Source organism: Balaenoptera acutorostrata, chromosome 20 (genome assembly GCF_949987535.1).
Source record: "Balaenoptera acutorostrata chromosome 20, mBalAcu1.1, whole genome shotgun sequence".
Lineage (NCBI taxonomy): Eukaryota > Metazoa > Chordata > Mammalia > Artiodactyla > Balaenopteridae > Balaenoptera > Balaenoptera acutorostrata.
Genome location: NC_080083.1, coordinates 20,766,673 through 20,782,425, shown reverse-complemented (window position 1 = coordinate 20,782,425; position 15,753 = coordinate 20,766,673). Strand labels below are relative to the sequence as shown.

The following is a 15,753-nucleotide window of genomic DNA, read 5'->3' as shown; positions in this document are numbered from 1 at the left end:
TGCTGTGTGACTATCAACCAACCGCTCCCCCTCTCGGGGTCCTCGTTTCCCCGTTTGTGAAAGCATGGATGATGGCAACCACCATTAGGATCGCTTCTGAGGTCTTCCCGGGAGCAGTGTGTTCTCTGAGGTTCGTTTGGGAAGGAGATCTTGGTGTCAGCAGCGTCTGATGTCCTCCCCTCATTCCCACGTGGGATAACGCAGTTGACAAATCCTGCAGTGAATGCCACTGTGTCCACCAGCTCTCTGTTGCCACTGTCCTTCTGCTGCAGCATCCTCCTAACTGGTCCCCTTGCCCCTCGAACCCTTCTCTCCTTCACCCAGCAAGAGGGAAATGATCTGAATCTCAAGTCAAGCCTGATTCCCCAATCCATTTTGAACCCACCATATTCCCTCTGGCCTCCACTCTTCGGCATATACATTTTGTGTGTTTCTCCATCATCAGGGACCCAAAGCCCAGGCACAGGGAAAGCATGTGCAGAGACAAGGCAGCAAAAGAAAGCCCCATGGTGTCAAGTATGCAGCCTCTGGGCCTCTGAACCCTCTATTCTCCCTTCTGGGAATGTCCTTGGCCTTGTCCTTAGCAAACTCAGTTTGAGTATGTCTCCCCCTCTCTTCTTTGCGCCCCACCAACCCAGGGCGAAGCTCTATCATCAATCATCCCAGGCGACCATGGCCAGCTGCTATGTCCATCTTCCCCGCGGGGTTGGGGTTCCTTGGCGACAAGCCCACGGTTTTGCCTCCTCTTTTCCTGGCAGGAGCAGGCACATAGTAGGAGGTTAATGCATTGAATGAATGAATTGGATCCACTTTCCAGCTTTCATACCAGCACCCCTCCTGTGCACACACACCCAAGCTGGGATGTTCATCCTTCCTTGACACACATATATGTTCTCCTCATCTCTCTCTGGAACACTGAGCAGATAAGTGGTGAGGTGGCAGAGTATGGAAAATCACCAAGTGAAGGATAACAGGGAAGCCATTGATAGTTTGCGTCTGAACTTGAGTTAGCAAATATTCGTTGAGCACTTGCCAATTCCGGGCACCACGGGTGATGAAAAGTGACTGAGGGCCCCCCTGCCCGCCCCCTAGGACCCTCTAGGAGGGCACCGTCAGGGCACATTTGAACAGCAGGTACCTGATGTCCTGGACACTCCAGGAGAGCCCTCACGCTCTGCCCTGCACGGCTTTCCAGCAGCTCCCGGCTTCCTTGCCGCTGAGCTACACTTATTCTCTGTTGCCAACACATCCTGGGCAGAGCTGGCCAATCTCAAGTCTTTCTTTCAGGCCCACATCTTACCTGAACATTAAGACCTGGATGCAACAAACTCTATTTATTGAGCATCTCTGCGTGCCAGGGTCCGTGCCGGGAACTTTGTCTGCTTCTGGGCACTGCGCACAGCACTTTACAGACACGATCTCATCTAATCCTCACGGCAGCCCTGGGGCTGCCCCGATCGGTTGAGCAGAGGATCGTGACAGGCAGGCTTCCTTCTCTGCGGGGGCAACAGCTATTTGGGGCAGGTGCCAACGCAGCACTAGTCCTGCCCCTGGTCCCTTCTAGGGCAGATGCTGGTTGCTGTAGCCACCTGTCCAGGGCACTGGAGGCTGGCCAGGCAGGCTTGGCCGGGCTCTTCCTCCCCCCAGGTCTCCTGTGGTCCCTGGGGCTGCTGCCTGTGCTGGGGAGAGGTCTCCCAGGGTCATGGGAGGCCATGAGGGGCGAGGGGCCAGCCCATGGCCCACTGAGCAGGGAGGAGACCCCAACAGCCACTCTCTTTCCTGCCTGGCTTTCTGGCTTGGAGACCCCCAGACTGTCTCCATCAATCCCTGGAGAAGAGAGGCCTCCCTGGGAGGTGGTGATGGTGACGAGGAGGGATGCCCTCTGAGAGGTGGACTGCCTCAGGGGAGGAAATTGGAGTGAGCTCAGGTGTGCACACAACCCTCTCACCTCTCTCCTTTTTCTGTACCCTCCTACCCTTCTCCTAGAGGAGGCATCTCCTTATAAGGGCACATTTCTGGTTCAGCGAGCCCTCTATCCCCAGAGGTGAGCATCCCCCCAGCACCATAGGGTTTAAAGGGACCTGGCTGGATGTCGGAGGAGGAGGAGGAGCAGGACCGCAGGTGGCTCAGCCGTGTTTCCATCTCATGTCATTTAGCGTGACCTCCGTGTGTGTGTGTGTGTGTGTGTGTGTGTGTGTGTGTGTGTGCATGTGCGCGCCCGCACGCAAGGAAGAGACACAGAACCAGCCACCACGCACTGCCTGTTCTCCGGGAGCTGATGCCCCCATGCCCAGTCTGGTTGCCTCCATTTACTTAAGAAAAATCCAACACAGTGGTGGGTAGAACCCGAGAGAGGGGTGGCTGGGGGATGGGGTAGGGGAGCCGCGGCTCCCTTCTGCCTTGCTCCTCCCAGGCTCCTTCCCAGCACTGCCTGGTGCCCTCTCCCCCGCCCACCGGATTCCGCCTGGCAGGGGGGTGGGTGTCTGCCCCTGCAGAGAGGAAGGCGTGCTCGGCGGAGCGGGAGGGGCGGCTAAGGCGTAGTGTTGATCTTGCTGAGGGGTGGGCGGGAGGCACCCAGGGCTCCCGGGCACCCAGACCACAGTGCTCTGGGGTGGACCAAGGACTCCTCCCCCTTGAGGGCCTGCCCACAGCCCTTGGGGGCACAGGATGGAGTCCTGAGATCTCAGAGAGGCGCCTGGCTTGGCCCCAGACCCCTCTGGAGAGTCAGCTCCCAGGTCCTGGGAAGGAACTGGGGGGCACCCAGAAGCCAGCAGATGCTACAAATATCCCCTGCCCCCCAGATGTTTTGTCCACAGCAAGATCCTTGGCAGGGCAGGCAGCTGCCGCCTCCCCACCCTGCAGGACAGAAATCCCTGAATAGTGGTTTGAGAAGTCTTTGTGCAGCTTGTGACACAAGACCCCCCAGAGCCCCCCACACAGGGGGAAGCAGGGGACGTGGGGGGATGGGGCAGGGCATTGTGTGGCCCCTCGGCCCAAGCTTGGCCTCCTTGCCCCCGTCTTGGGGCAGGGGGGTTGTCTAAGACGGGAGGAGGGTTGGAAAGGGTAGCAGGAAGGCTGGGATTGCTCTCCTCTTAGCAAGCTCCAACAGGAAGGCACCTCCACCTCTGGGGGCGGAGGAGGGTAAGGTGTGAGGCAAGGAGGTGGCCGTCAGGGAGGAGCAAAGCTGCAGGGGCCGAAGTATAAGATCCACTTCAGCCGGCCCATGTCAAGTGTGAACTGGGTCCCGGCTGGGTCCCACGCAGCGCCCACGCTGTGGCGGGCAGGGGACGGCGCCCCTACGCAATCTCTTTGATCCTGCGCATGTAATTGTGCAGGTCAGGGGGCGGAGTGGGCCGCGCGGCGCCCGCCACATCTGGGCAGCCCCATCCCAGGTCCTCTTCGTCCTCCTCGTCCTCTTCGCCGGCGGGCACCGAGTCATAGGCCAGCTCCTCCGAGGGCAGCGTCGTGAAGGTGGTAAACTTGACCCGCTTGCGCTTGGAGGTGGGTGAGCTGGCGGGGTCTTCGGTCTGGTCCCGGGCCGAGCCGCCCGAGGAGCCGTCGCCCCGCCCGTGCACCTGGCTCTGGACGCTGGTCTGCGAGCTGCCGCTGCTGTGGTGGTCGCCGTGGCAGCAGGCGGGCACGGTCTCCATCGGGTTGCTGGCGGGTGGCGACAGCTCCCCCTGCCCCCGCAGCGGCTGCCCATTGCCCAGGAACACCCAGTGGTGAGAGTGGTCCATGCTGGTCTGGCCCTCGGGCGGGATGCGCTTGTGCCGGTAGCGCAGCACGAAGACGATGCAGTTGATGAGGAAGACCAGGATGGCGAGGCAGAAGACGCCCAGCAGCGCGTACATGCCGATCTCCAGGTCCGTCAGCCCCCTCGGCATCTGCAGGAAGCCGGTGGGCAGTGGCAGGAAATCTTCTGTGGGTGGCACCGCCGGGCTGGCGGTGCCCGGGCCCACGGCCTCGGGCGGGGATCTGGCAGTGCCCGGCGGGCCAGCTCCCTGGGCCTCGTCCTCGCCCCCGCCGGGCCCTGGCTGGCTGGGGCCAGGGTAGTCGTAGGTGGGGTCCCCCTCTTCCCGCCCAAAGTGCACCCGCAGGCCTACAGGGGTCGTGGCCAGCACACTCTTGCGCTTGGTTTTCTGGCAGCTCTCGGCGATGGTGAGCTCCGCCCGGAGCAGCTCCCCAGCCCCCTCGGCCTCAGCCACCACCAGTGGGAAGGCCCGGTCCTGGGTCACTGTGGCCACGCGCTCGTCCAGACTGCTCACCAGCAGCCCGTAGTCCCGGGGGCTGTAGAGGGAGAGTGGGGCTGTGGTACCGTCGCTGTAGGAGAGCCAGAGGCTCAGGAGGGCTTCCTGGAGGAAGAGGAGGAGAGGACAGGAATCAGAGATCTACTCCTGCTGGCCTCCCTGCTGGGTCCTGAGCTCCGTGAGGGCCGAGGCGCTCTGGCTCCCTGCTGTATTCCCAGTACTGGAACAGTGCCTGGCAGGCGGTGGGTGCTCGGGAATGGTTATCTGAGGGGGAGTTCTCCCACTCAACTCAGTACAGGGAGTTATGGCCCCGTACTGCCCCGAGAACGTCCTTGCCCACTTCGCCCTTCTCCCCCGGATGAGTTGATGGTAAATTCTGCCTTGGGTCTAACTCAGATCCCTTCTGCTGCAGGAGTCACACCGTATCTCCATGCCTGATCACCCCCAGCAGGCACGTGGAGACTGAGAACGCACACATACTGAACCCCAGCCCTGTCCTCTGTTTGTTAAACCTTCTGAGAGCTGACCTCCTTGCAGATGAAGAAGCAGGGCTCAGAGACAAGCAACTGGCCTGGGGTCACGAAGCACGTTGGGGCAGAGGAATCCTGTGTCCTGACCTCTGGCTCGGTGCTCAGTGCCCACCTTCTCCCTCCCTGTGCCTCCACCTGTAACTTTTCCACCTTTGTCCCATAGCCAGTGCCCTGGTGTATCTGTGGGGGGCTAGAGCTGGGGGTCCAGAGATGGGTGAGGGTAATTCCGGGGGGTGGAGGCGGAGGTGATGGGCCCTCTGAGAATGCAGGAGTGGGAACCTTCAGCAGGAGCATCTCACCATGGCAGGTGCAGGAAGTGAGACCTTGGCCAGACTCCCGGGCAGATGGTGGGGCATGGGGTAGGGCAGGCGCGCAGGGCACAAAGGGTAGATCGATCTTCCATTATCAAAGCCCTAAACTGGGGGGCTCGTGGCCAGAACCTGCAAGCCCTCCTTCCACACCCCCAAGCCCCCAGGCTGGCCTGCTGGGCATCCAGTTACCTGCTTGAGGGAGCTGAGGGTCTGCTGGGCGGCCGTGGTGGCCACGATGGTGTGGCTGCTCCCGGGGCTGGGCCGCAGGGACAGGGTGAGGCTGGCCACCACCTGGGCCTGCAGCTGTGTGATGCTGACCTTCTCCTCCGTCACTGTCAGCAGTGTCTCCCCAAGCACGGACTCCGTCAGGGGGGAAACCACCTGAGGCAGGGTGGGGCGGGGATGGGTGAGAGCCAGGAGAGAAGGACACCCCGCCCCCCTCCCCCAAATCCCCAAACAGGGAGGAATCTGAGCGCTGCTGGAAGAGAAGCCCAGGGGGCGGGGCAGATTGGGAGGCAGGACTCCTGGGCTCTGCTTTAGGTCTGCAACCGGGAACCAGGGTCCAGAAGCCAAGCAAGGGTCAAGGGCTCACAGGAGCCAGGCAGGAACACAGGATGAGTGAGGTGGGTTGATTTTAAAGAAAACAACAGCCCTCCCGTAGGGTGATAAGTCACAATTGATGGTCAGCCTCAATGTCAGGGAGACAAAAGGGAGTGGTGGGCACTGGGGCAAATGGGAGAACTCGTGCTCATGTAAAAAAAGGCAGCAGTACTGACTCCAGCTGATGATTGCCAGGCAGGAATGCAGACCCTGTGCTGCCAGATTCATATTTTCTAAAACCAGAAATTTACATTTTTTAAAAAATGAGAAACCTCCCAATTTTTAAACGGTTGGGTCAATCGTTTTACAAACAAAATATGTCTGCAGGCAGATTTCAGCCCCTGGGTCACTATTTATAGTCTCTTAGATGGATGATATCTACCCAGGCACCCAGCTATCAAGGAGGAAGGTCAAAGTTGAGTCCCCAGATCTCCAGAATTCCCTTTTCTGGCCTCTACGCTGGCTGGGCCCTCCCACCTCCTCCCCCCTCAGCCACGGCTCTCTCAGGGGCCACACTGAGCCATGCAAGGTTGATAGAGGATGGTGAGGCCCGGAGGGAGAAGCTTCGCCAAGGTTCTTGACCTTCGATGGTAGAATTTCAAGCAGAAGGGCAGATGGGGGAAGAAAGTGTGTTTGGGGGCCCGTCTGGGGTTGCTCCCTGAGGCCGAGGCGCTGGAAATGCTGTCTTAGGAACGTCTGTGTCAAGGCTCCCGGCACGCCGCCCCACCCCCGCCCCGCCCCGCCCCCCCCCCCGCCCCCCGTGCTTACCTTGAAGGGCGTGGTGCCTGGCTCCAGCCCCGCCAGCGTGCTGCCGTCTACCATGCGTGCCACTCGGGGGTCACCCACCCGCATGAAGTCGCTGACCAGGTCGGTGACCTCCACCAGCCAGTCTGGGCCCAGCATGGTGACCACCTGGTCGGTGCCCTCCGACGACGTCGTGTGGAACTGGGTGAAAACCTGCAGGGTGGCGTGCTGGTACTGCAGGGTGCAGCCGCGGCTCGGGCTCTGCCGGCGCTCCTCCTCCTCCTCGTCCTCGTCCTCGCTCTCCCGGGCTGATCTGGGTGGGGGAGGCCTGGAGTCAGGGCTCCCCACCCCGGCTCTGACCTGCACGAGTCCCTCCCTCCCTCTTGCCCTGCCAGCCCCTCCCCGGCTCCCGTGGGTGGAAGGCTTTCCCTGGCCCATCCCTTCTGTCTCTGACAAGCTTGGAGCCCGAAGTCCCAGGCTTTCCTCTCCTAGAAAGGTACCTTCTTGACTCCCCACCCCACCCCGTGTCCCCTGCTTGGCTGCGCCCACACCTGTGAATAGCTGGCATCAAATCTTAGCAAATACTGGCTCTTTCTCAGCACTGAGCACTTGCTGGGCCCTGGGCTCAGCTCTAACTTGGATCAAAGGTGATCCTTGCTCAAGTGCCAGGAGGCTTAGCTACGTCGTGTCCTACAGCTGTGTGGCAGACAGAACTTGGATATTTAGCTGATGAGATTGCCAAGCAGAGTGTGGGAGGTGTGTCCTGGCTTCCTCTGGCTGCTCAGAGTAAAATGCAAGAGGAGACAGATAAATGGAGGGAGGAACTGGCAAGCAAAAGGGAACCAGGACTTGACAATTTGGGGAATTCTCAGCCTATCCAGATTGCCAAAAATGCAAAAATCAGGAGATTCACCCAGGAAAGCGGGCTGTGGAGAGAGAGAAGGGTGTGGCCAGCGCTTGGCTAGTGCTTCAGAAGGATTAACCACCAGAATATTCATTCACATAGAGGGCTCTTTTACCTGTGTTAACTAATTTAATCCTCACAGCAATCTGCTGAGCTAAGTGTTAACGTGCCCATTTTAGAGATGAGGAAACTGAGGCACAGTAGCCTAAGGTTACCCAGCTAGCAAATAGCAGTCAGGATTTCACCCCAAGCCATCTGGCTTCAGAGTTCACTATGTCCTTCACTACTCAAAGCAGCATCAACCTCACGGGGAGCTGGCCTGAAATGCAGACTCACAGGCCCCATCCCAGTTTCACAGAATCAGAATCTGCATTTTAACAGCATCCTTGGGCAAGTCGCGCACAAGTTCAAGAGGCTCTGGTTTATGCTGCCATGCTTTTCCAAATCTCCGCAGAACTGAACTGATCCCAACTCTCACTAGGCCACCTGCTTCTCTTTCCAGCTCTGCCCCTCCCGCTCTTAGCTGCCTGTCACTCTGCCTCTCTTCTCTTCCCTGCTGGCTTCTCTCTCCAGCAGCGATGAGTGGGTGAGTGGAGTGTACTGAGTACACATGGACCTGCCCCACAGATGGACACCCGGGTGTGTGAGCCTGTATCCCAGTGAGGGAGCCCAGTGGGGGTCACCGTGTGCCTGGCTGATGTACTCACAAGTGTGCCTCTGGTGTGCCCAGGCTGGGGCACGCATGTACAGGTGTGTGAGCACCTGTGTTGGTGTTTCTGCTCCATTTTGTCTGCTGCTTGACTGCTCTCACCCTGTCTCCCTAGCCAGCTCCTTTCCACTCATCCTTTAAGACTTAGCTCTGGAGTCACCTCTTCCAGGAAGCCTGCTTTGACTTCTTCTGGAGGAAGAGGTGGTTCTTTCCTTTGTGCCACTTGCTTCCCTGTACTCAGGGCTTCCTTCATCCACCACGCTCCATGGTATATATAAGACGGCTTCCTGATGGACCCAGAGCTCAGCTGGGTCAGGCTCTGGCCACACTTACCTGCTCCCCTCCCTGCCCCCATCCATGCCTGGCACCCAGTAGCTGCTCAATAAGTTTGTTGATTGCATAACCGACCTGCAGACTGTGTACACCTAGGGCCTTACACACACATGCAGATCAGACGTTGTGCCAGGGCTGTGTCACCCATGAGTATCCCCAGCATCCGCCGTGTTTGGAGGGGCCATACCTCCGGTCGGGAAGGATAGGTACCCTCCAGCCCTTCACTTGGCTGAGGCGGGCATCCGAGAGCTCAATGTGCAGGGGCAGCTTGGGCACCCAGACTGTCATTTCCAGGGGGGCATTGAGGACGTCGTAGCGGAAGGTGACCCTGGCGTTCATGGAACCGCGAGACTCCTTTCCGCTAACAAACACGTAGTCACAGCTGCTGGATACCTGGGGAGGGGGAGAGAGGTTGGTTGGCCTGTCTTGCCCTACAGGTCATCCTGTGGGGCAGTGCAGAGGACTTCATTCTGACAAGGAAGGCCAGAAGGCCACTGGACAGAGAAAGTGCCAGTCACAGGAGGCTGAAGGGGAGGGGCTGGGTGGGAGAAGGCCCCTAATTTAATTCCTCTGGGAGGTGTCAGCTTCCACTCTATTGCTCCAGAGATCATCTCTTAGTGGCTACCTTGGGAGGATTTTGCTCCCTGGCAAGAAGCCAGCGTACCAATATTTTTGTAAGGGGCCGCTTTTTTATTTATTTATTTATTTATTTATTTATTTATTTATTTTTGGCTGTGTTGGGTCTTCGTTTCTGTGCGAGGGCTTTCTCTAGTTGGGGCAAGTGGGGGCCACTCTTCATCGCGGTGCGCGGGCCTCTCACTATCGCGGCCCCTCCCGTTGCGGAGCACAGGCTCCAGACGCGCAGGCTCGGCAGTTGTGGCTCACGGGCCCAGTTGCTCCGCGGCATGTGGGACCCTCCCAGACCAGGGCTCGAACCCGTGTCCCCTGCATTGGCAGGCAGACCCTCAACCACTGCGCCACCAGGGAAGCCCAGGGGCTGCTTTTGATGTGCCAGGCCACACCGTGGGGAGTCTTCAGGCTGAGGGTCCCCAGCGCTGGCTCCCCTCCCCAGCATGACCGCCTGGGCTCTGGAGCAGGTGTCTGATGGGTAGAGTCCTCCACAGTACACAGGAGTAGCCTGTCCTGAGCAGGACACTGGGGTGCGACTGGGCGGGGAGGAGGTCGAGGTGGAGGGGGTGGGGAGAAGGGGCAGGCCCACAGCTCCTCCAAGGTGCCTCTGGCCCAGTGGTCCCAGGCAGATGGGCAGCTGGTTAATTTCCGGGAGGGGGCTGCTCCGGCCAGGGGTGGAACTGAGGGAAAGGGAGAGGAAACTTCAGGACCAGAGAACCCCAAGCACAGACAGGTGGACAACTGCCACCCACGGGGGCAGCTTTTGCAAATGCATGCCCACCTGGACACCACCTTGCATTCTTCACGGCTCCCCGGATGAGCATATGCTCACTGAACACATCTTGGTGGGTAGCTGTGCCCACGCACAGCGGTGTCCCTGCTAGTACTTCAGGGCAGATGCAACGGGTGTCCGTGTAAGTGCCCACGTACACGCCTGGCATACCTGGAGTGAATCCTGTGTGCAATGCATTTAGGCGCTCCTACTGGGACACGCCCCCGGGTGCACATCCTTGAGTCTGGAGGAGGGTCTATCAGGCAGCCTATGGGCTGATGACGACCTGAAGGCTCTGGTGGGGGTGGGGAGGGGCTGGGACTGTGGTTCATCTGTGCAGATGAGCCCCTGACGGTCCCAAACTCCTTCGAGCTCTCTTAATCATCTCAGGGGGTGGGTGGAGAGGAGTGGGACGGTGGCTCTGCTAGAAATGCTCATTTCCCACTTGGGAAGGCAGAGAATTCCAGCTGAAGGCTGGCAAATCCCATTTAGAATGCTGGCAAACTCCCGGAAGAACCTGAGAGTATTTCACTGAGAAGGGAAACAAATCCCATTTTGAATCTTTGCTAATCCCCTTTGGTATCTAAGCCACGGTGACTGTTCTGGTCTGCTCTGGGGCGGGGGTGTGGGGGTCTGGGTGGTAGAGGAAGGTGCTGGGTGAGGGCTCTCGGGAGCAGGCCCGTTTCTCCCGGTCCCAGCCTGCCAGCAGTGGCAAGCCCCAGGGGCCTGGCAAGGCTTCTAGTCCTCAGGAGGCCGTGGGTGTGTGGTACCAAGCCGTCTGCTCTGGCTCACTTGGGGGACATTCTTCCTGGATGGGGGGATGGAGGAGGTGAGCCTCGGGCTCCAGACACCAGAAGGGATCCAGGGCAGAGCAGAGAGAGAGAGAGAGAGAGAGAGAGCGCGAGAGAGCACACACTCCCAGGGAGGGAGGAGGACACCGACATCCCCACTCCCCTTGCTGAAGGATTTACAGGAACAGGAAACAGATTCTGTTGCCCAATCATTTGATTTTGGCACCAGCTGGAGGCTGGCACGGCAGACAGCTCACCCATCCCACAGGGACCAGGGCTGGATGCCCTCTTGCATCACTGCCCGCCCCACTGCCTCCTCCCCACATCTCACCTCTGACCACTGTCCAAAGCCAGAGGAAATCTGGAGGCCCTCCTGGGGAGGTAGCAAACTGGGCCAATCAAGTCAGATCAACGTCCTGTTTGCTGGGCTGTGGAGGACCCACTGCCCAGAGGGGGCCTCTGGGGAGGAGCTCAGGGCAAGGCCTTTGGGAGGTGGAGGGCTGGGGTGGGTGTTCCTGGAGTGGGTCCTTTTACACAACCTTCACTCCTGGCCTAACTCATGAGCTTCTGGAGGCTTCCTCCCTGGGCTGGATCTCCTCCACCTGGTCACCAGCACCCAGGTTCAGGGCATGTCTCTGAGACCCCCCAGGACGCCCTCCCCTATTGCTTTGCCCGGTGTCTGCCACACAGCAAGGGCTCAGTAATGACTTGGGGATTGAATTCAAGTTGTCAGTGCTGCTTTCTCCGTTCAGCCTGCCAAAAGGTCCCTTCCACATTCCTGCAGGAAGCCCTCCAGGACCTCCCCTTGCTCAGGCTGGACATGGGATGCTCTTCCCCTCACCCCCTGCCACTTCCCCTCCTCTTGCCTACCAAGGGGACCTGCCTGGGATGTGAATTCCCCTCTGGTTTGGGGTCCCACTCCCCCTGAAGGCCTGAGGCCTTCTTCCCAGGCTCCCCCACCTCCAGGAAGCTCACCTTGATGATGTCCTCATTGTCAGATTCGCATTCCACCAGGGCAGAGACATCTAGGACAAGGCCGGTCACCTCGATGGCAATGACCTTGACAGGGATGGCCACCGTCCGGCCAGTCAGGATGGCTGTGTTGATGATCTCTGTGTCCTGCAGGGAAGAGAGGAGGGCGGGGCTCTGCTGAGCTGCTTGAGGTCCCCTGCTCTCCCAGGACCACCAGCCAAGCCCCGGCAGCTCCCAGCTGTCCGCACTCCTCAGATGCGTATCCTTCCCGCGGGGACGTGGGCAGACAGATGCATCTAGCCGGTCTCGCGTGCCTTCTCAGACGCTCTGCTCACTTGGACTCCGGTGGTAGCCTTCAGGGTCTACCCCACTCTGCTGCCAGAAAACAATGCTTCCCCAGTCCTCCACCATCTCCTCTCAGCATCTTCCATGCTCCTCCGGACTCAGAGTAACGTCCAGCACATTTGCCTGGCTATTCCATGTGCCCCTGGGCTGGTCCCAGGCAATCATTCCACGGCACTCTTCCTAAACCCATTGCTCCTTTGAACAAACTATTCCCATTCCCATCACCACACCTTTGCCCAGGAGATCCCCTGCCTAAAGCACCTTCCTCATCTTCTCTGACTGTATGATCCCCTCCTCCATGGGACCTTCAAGGCTCCACTGCGTGGTCACCTCATCCAGGAAGCCCCCCCATCACCCCCAAGGGGCCCCTCCATGGTGACTTCTCCCACCTCCGTGCCCCTCAGCAGCCGCTGTCCCACTCCAGCACCAGGCGCAGAGCTCACCCGCCTCCTGTGAGTGCACTCACCATGGCCAGGGGCAGGATGGCCTGCACATCCCGCTGGATGACCGTCAGCTCAGTGACAGCCCGCTCCAGGTCAGGCAGGGCACCGTGGCCGCGGTAGTCAATGTGCCACATGATCCTCCGCTTGACTGACTGGCTGGTGAAGTTCTCCATCTCGAAGTCCAGCTGCAGGATCTCCAGGGGCCCCTGCTCCTCCCTGCGTGGTGGGGGAAGGGAGGAGAGCCCAGGAGGAAGGGCTGGGAGCAGCTCAGGAGCTCCGAAACCCTCGCTGAGGACCCTAGCCCTCCTCAGTGGCCTTTCCCCGGGGCCCTCTGAGCCTTCCCCAGCCTGGCCTCCAGGGTCCCCAGAAAGTACGCCCCAGCCCTTCCGCCGGCCTGGCCTCCTCCGTCAAGAATTCCCCCACCCCTCCCCGGTGCTGTCCTGCAACGAGGTGGGCAGAGGAGCCACCTTGGCTCACCAGAGGGGCAGCGGTGTGCCCTGGGCCCAGGACACATCCACGGTGGCTGTTGAATGCTTTGCCCCAGTCAGCAGCTCCGAGGTCACGTGCCACTGGCCACTCCGTGACTTGGTTCCTAGAAGGGTCACGCCCTTCTTGGCCTTCACCCTGGGACAAAGCAGGAAGAAGAAGAGGGAGAGGGTCAGCTTGGGGTCCAAGGGCTGCCCACCTGCCTACCATCCTTAGGCTGGGGCTGGGAGAAGGGGGAGCAGGTGAGTAAGTTACCCTGAGTTCTAGAGTCAGAGCCTGAAACTAATTTGGGAGATCTGGTCTCATGTAGCTTCAACCCCTGGCCCTAGTGGAAGCTGTAGTCCCTTCTGTTATATCTCTGCCAGATCTTTACCTAACCTCTACTTGCATACCTTAGTGACAGGGGACTCACTACTTCTGCACACATCCCATTACATCTTTAGAAAATCCCTAAAAGGAGAAACTTCTTCCCTGTATGTAGCTGAAATAGAACAGCTGTGGGTTCTGTTGGGGGAAGGAAGGACAACTCTCTTCCACCTGAATAGACACCTGGGGAGGTGAGCAGGTGTTCTCTGAGTCTTCTTTTCTCCAGGCCTAAAATCTTCAGTTCCTCCAATTGTTGCTCTTTTGCCATAGTTTCAAGTCGCCCATATCCTAGTCACCCTCTTCTGGACATTCTGAATACATAAGGTGTAGTGTCTTATACTCAATACAACACTTCAGCTCTAATTAACACTAACTAAAGCAGAATGATTATCACCTCCTTAATTCTACATACTTTACTCCTATTAATGCAGCCCAAGATCTCTGATGACTGATTTAACTCATATTCACATTCAGGTATTAATCACTGAATTAGGTATGACTCTCTCCAGGAATACTTGAACTTTAAGGTAGTACATTCAGGACAGAAGGCAATACTTAAAGAAGCTGGAGGTTAATGGTGCTGTTTCAGGTCCCATGTATAGTGCTTGGGTTGGTGGGGAGCATTTTGGTGGGGCCTTTCTTATATCCTCAGAATCACCCAACATGGCTCAAACCATGGATTCCTACTGTGAGACATCATTATAGTTTGTGGGGATGTGATATGACTGAAGGCATTTCTGAATTTGTGAACTGTATCCTTCACAAAGAAAGAGCTAGGACTCCTGAAAATATTTCTCCCCACTCCAGGATTAGACAAATGTCCTGACACACGGACACTCTCCTGTTCATCTTTTGGCTCCCAGGCAAGGGGCTGCTCTCTGATCTCCATTTCTCCTCTTAGGCCTCAGTCTCCTCATCTGTAAAATAGGAGAGTTGCACCCGCTAATGTCTAAGGGCCCTTCCAGCCCCGATTCTATCATTCTGGATATCCATGCTTGTGAAAATGGATGTTTCCTCTTCACCATGACACCCTTTCTGTGAGATAGGGAGGACAGGGCAGACATTTTTGTGGCCATTAGGCGGATGAGAACACCGAGGCTCAGATAAGTGAGCTGTCATCCTGAAGTTGATCAAGTGATAACTGGAAGAACGGGGATTAGGAGGCTGGACGGGCAGGTCTGGGCGAGCCGCCTACAAGGGGTCAGGTGTGCAGCTGACCTTGGAAGGGAAGCCAGACCCCCACCCATGCCCCCCTACCTGAGAGTGAAGTGCTCCACGCTGGGGCTGGAGGGAGAGGAGGAGTTGGGGGCCAGGTAGAGCAGGATGCTGAGCACTTCCCCGGGCTTGAGGGGCCGGTCAGGCAGGCGGATCACCAGGTTGCCGTCCAGCCTGTGCTCCTGCAGGGTCCTTCTGGGGGGCGCGCGGAACAGGCTGATGCTCCCGATGCGCAGCAGGGGGTGCTGGGTGGGGCTCTCGGCCCGGGCCCCGCCCCCGGGCCCGGCACCCCGCCGTGTTCCTCCACAGCCTCCCGATGCATCCGGGGCGTGGAGAGTGTAGTACAGCTCGGCTTGCTGACTCTCCCCTGTCGCCTCGGGCTCCAGCCCATCTGGAGACTTGCGGCGGTCAGTGGGTGGTGCGGCCGGGGCCGGGGGACCGAACCAAGCCAGGGGCAGCTCGGCTCGCACGAGACAGGTGGCCAGACCCCCGCTGAGGCGGCAGGAGCTCTTGACCTCCCGGGCATCCCGGAAGGCGTGCAGGCGGACGCAGGGCAGCCGCTCGGTGACGCCGAAGTCATCCCAGTCCCGGCCGGCCACGTAGAACAGCACCTGGGCCACGGGCTGCGAGGCAGGCACGCGGGGGCGGACGATGAAGGCCCGCACCTTCCAGCTGACCGTCAGGCGCTCGGGGATGTCCAAGGTGCTGGACGGCTGCAGGAGCTCCCGGGCCACCACCTGGCTGGTGCTGAAGGGTCCCAGGGAGACATTGAGGACGGGCAGCTCCTTGGTCTGGAACACCACGAAGGGCTCGGAGCGCTGCAGGGAGCCGTTGGTGACCGTGGGGGGCGTGCGCCGCGCCTCCCGCAGGAAGAAGGCCAGCCGCGTGTGTGACAGGCGGTAGCTGATCGGCAGCACCGGGCTGGCCTGCGGCCCCGGAGGACTGGGACTGGCCGGATGGGCGCGGCCAGAGGCTGGGGACAGACAGAAGAAAGACCCCAGAGTGGTCAGGAGAGGCTGTGCTCGGACTCCAGGGCACCCCAGCCTCCCACCCTTACAGAGGGCCGTCCACTCCCAGCCGAGCCGAGCTCAGCCCAGCTCTCCATCCTCAAGGCTCCAAGCCGGGCTCCACCTTTGCTGGTGTGTTCATTGCCCTCTTGCTGCTGATTCATTTCTTTATCTGCGATGCAGGGGTAAAGCTAATGCCCATACAAAGAGCTGTGAAGCTTTAAAGAGGTTTTATCCTCTGGCATCTTCATTTGTAAAATGAGTATAAAAATTGTTTCTGCCTCAAAGAACTATTGTGGGGACTTACCAAAGTCATGTGCGTAGAGGGCTAAGAGCAAGGGTGACGCT

The 15,753-nt window shown here is 59.0% G+C and overlaps 1 protein-coding gene across 1 annotated transcript in view; it reads right to left on the bottom strand.

The window, feature by feature from the left end:
• Positions 1-2,264: 2,264 nt before the first annotated feature.
• Positions 2,265-15,753, bottom strand: part of TMEM132E (transmembrane protein 132E) — a 53,412-nt gene continuing 39,923 nt past the window's right edge. The window contains exons 2-9 of the mRNA XM_007190169.2: positions 14,441-15,371; positions 12,809-12,955; positions 12,355-12,547; positions 11,547-11,690; positions 8,566-8,771; positions 6,457-6,745; positions 5,278-5,469; positions 2,265-4,352 (exon numbers count right to left, since the gene is read on the bottom strand). Of these exons, the coding sequence (XP_007190231.2) occupies positions 3,297-4,352; positions 5,278-5,469; positions 6,457-6,745; positions 8,566-8,771; positions 11,547-11,690; positions 12,355-12,547; positions 12,809-12,955; positions 14,441-15,371 (3,158 nt within the window). The 3' untranslated portion in view covers positions 2,265-3,296. The remainder of the gene's footprint in view (positions 4,353-5,277; positions 5,470-6,456; positions 6,746-8,565; positions 8,772-11,546; positions 11,691-12,354; positions 12,548-12,808; positions 12,956-14,440; positions 15,372-15,753) is intronic.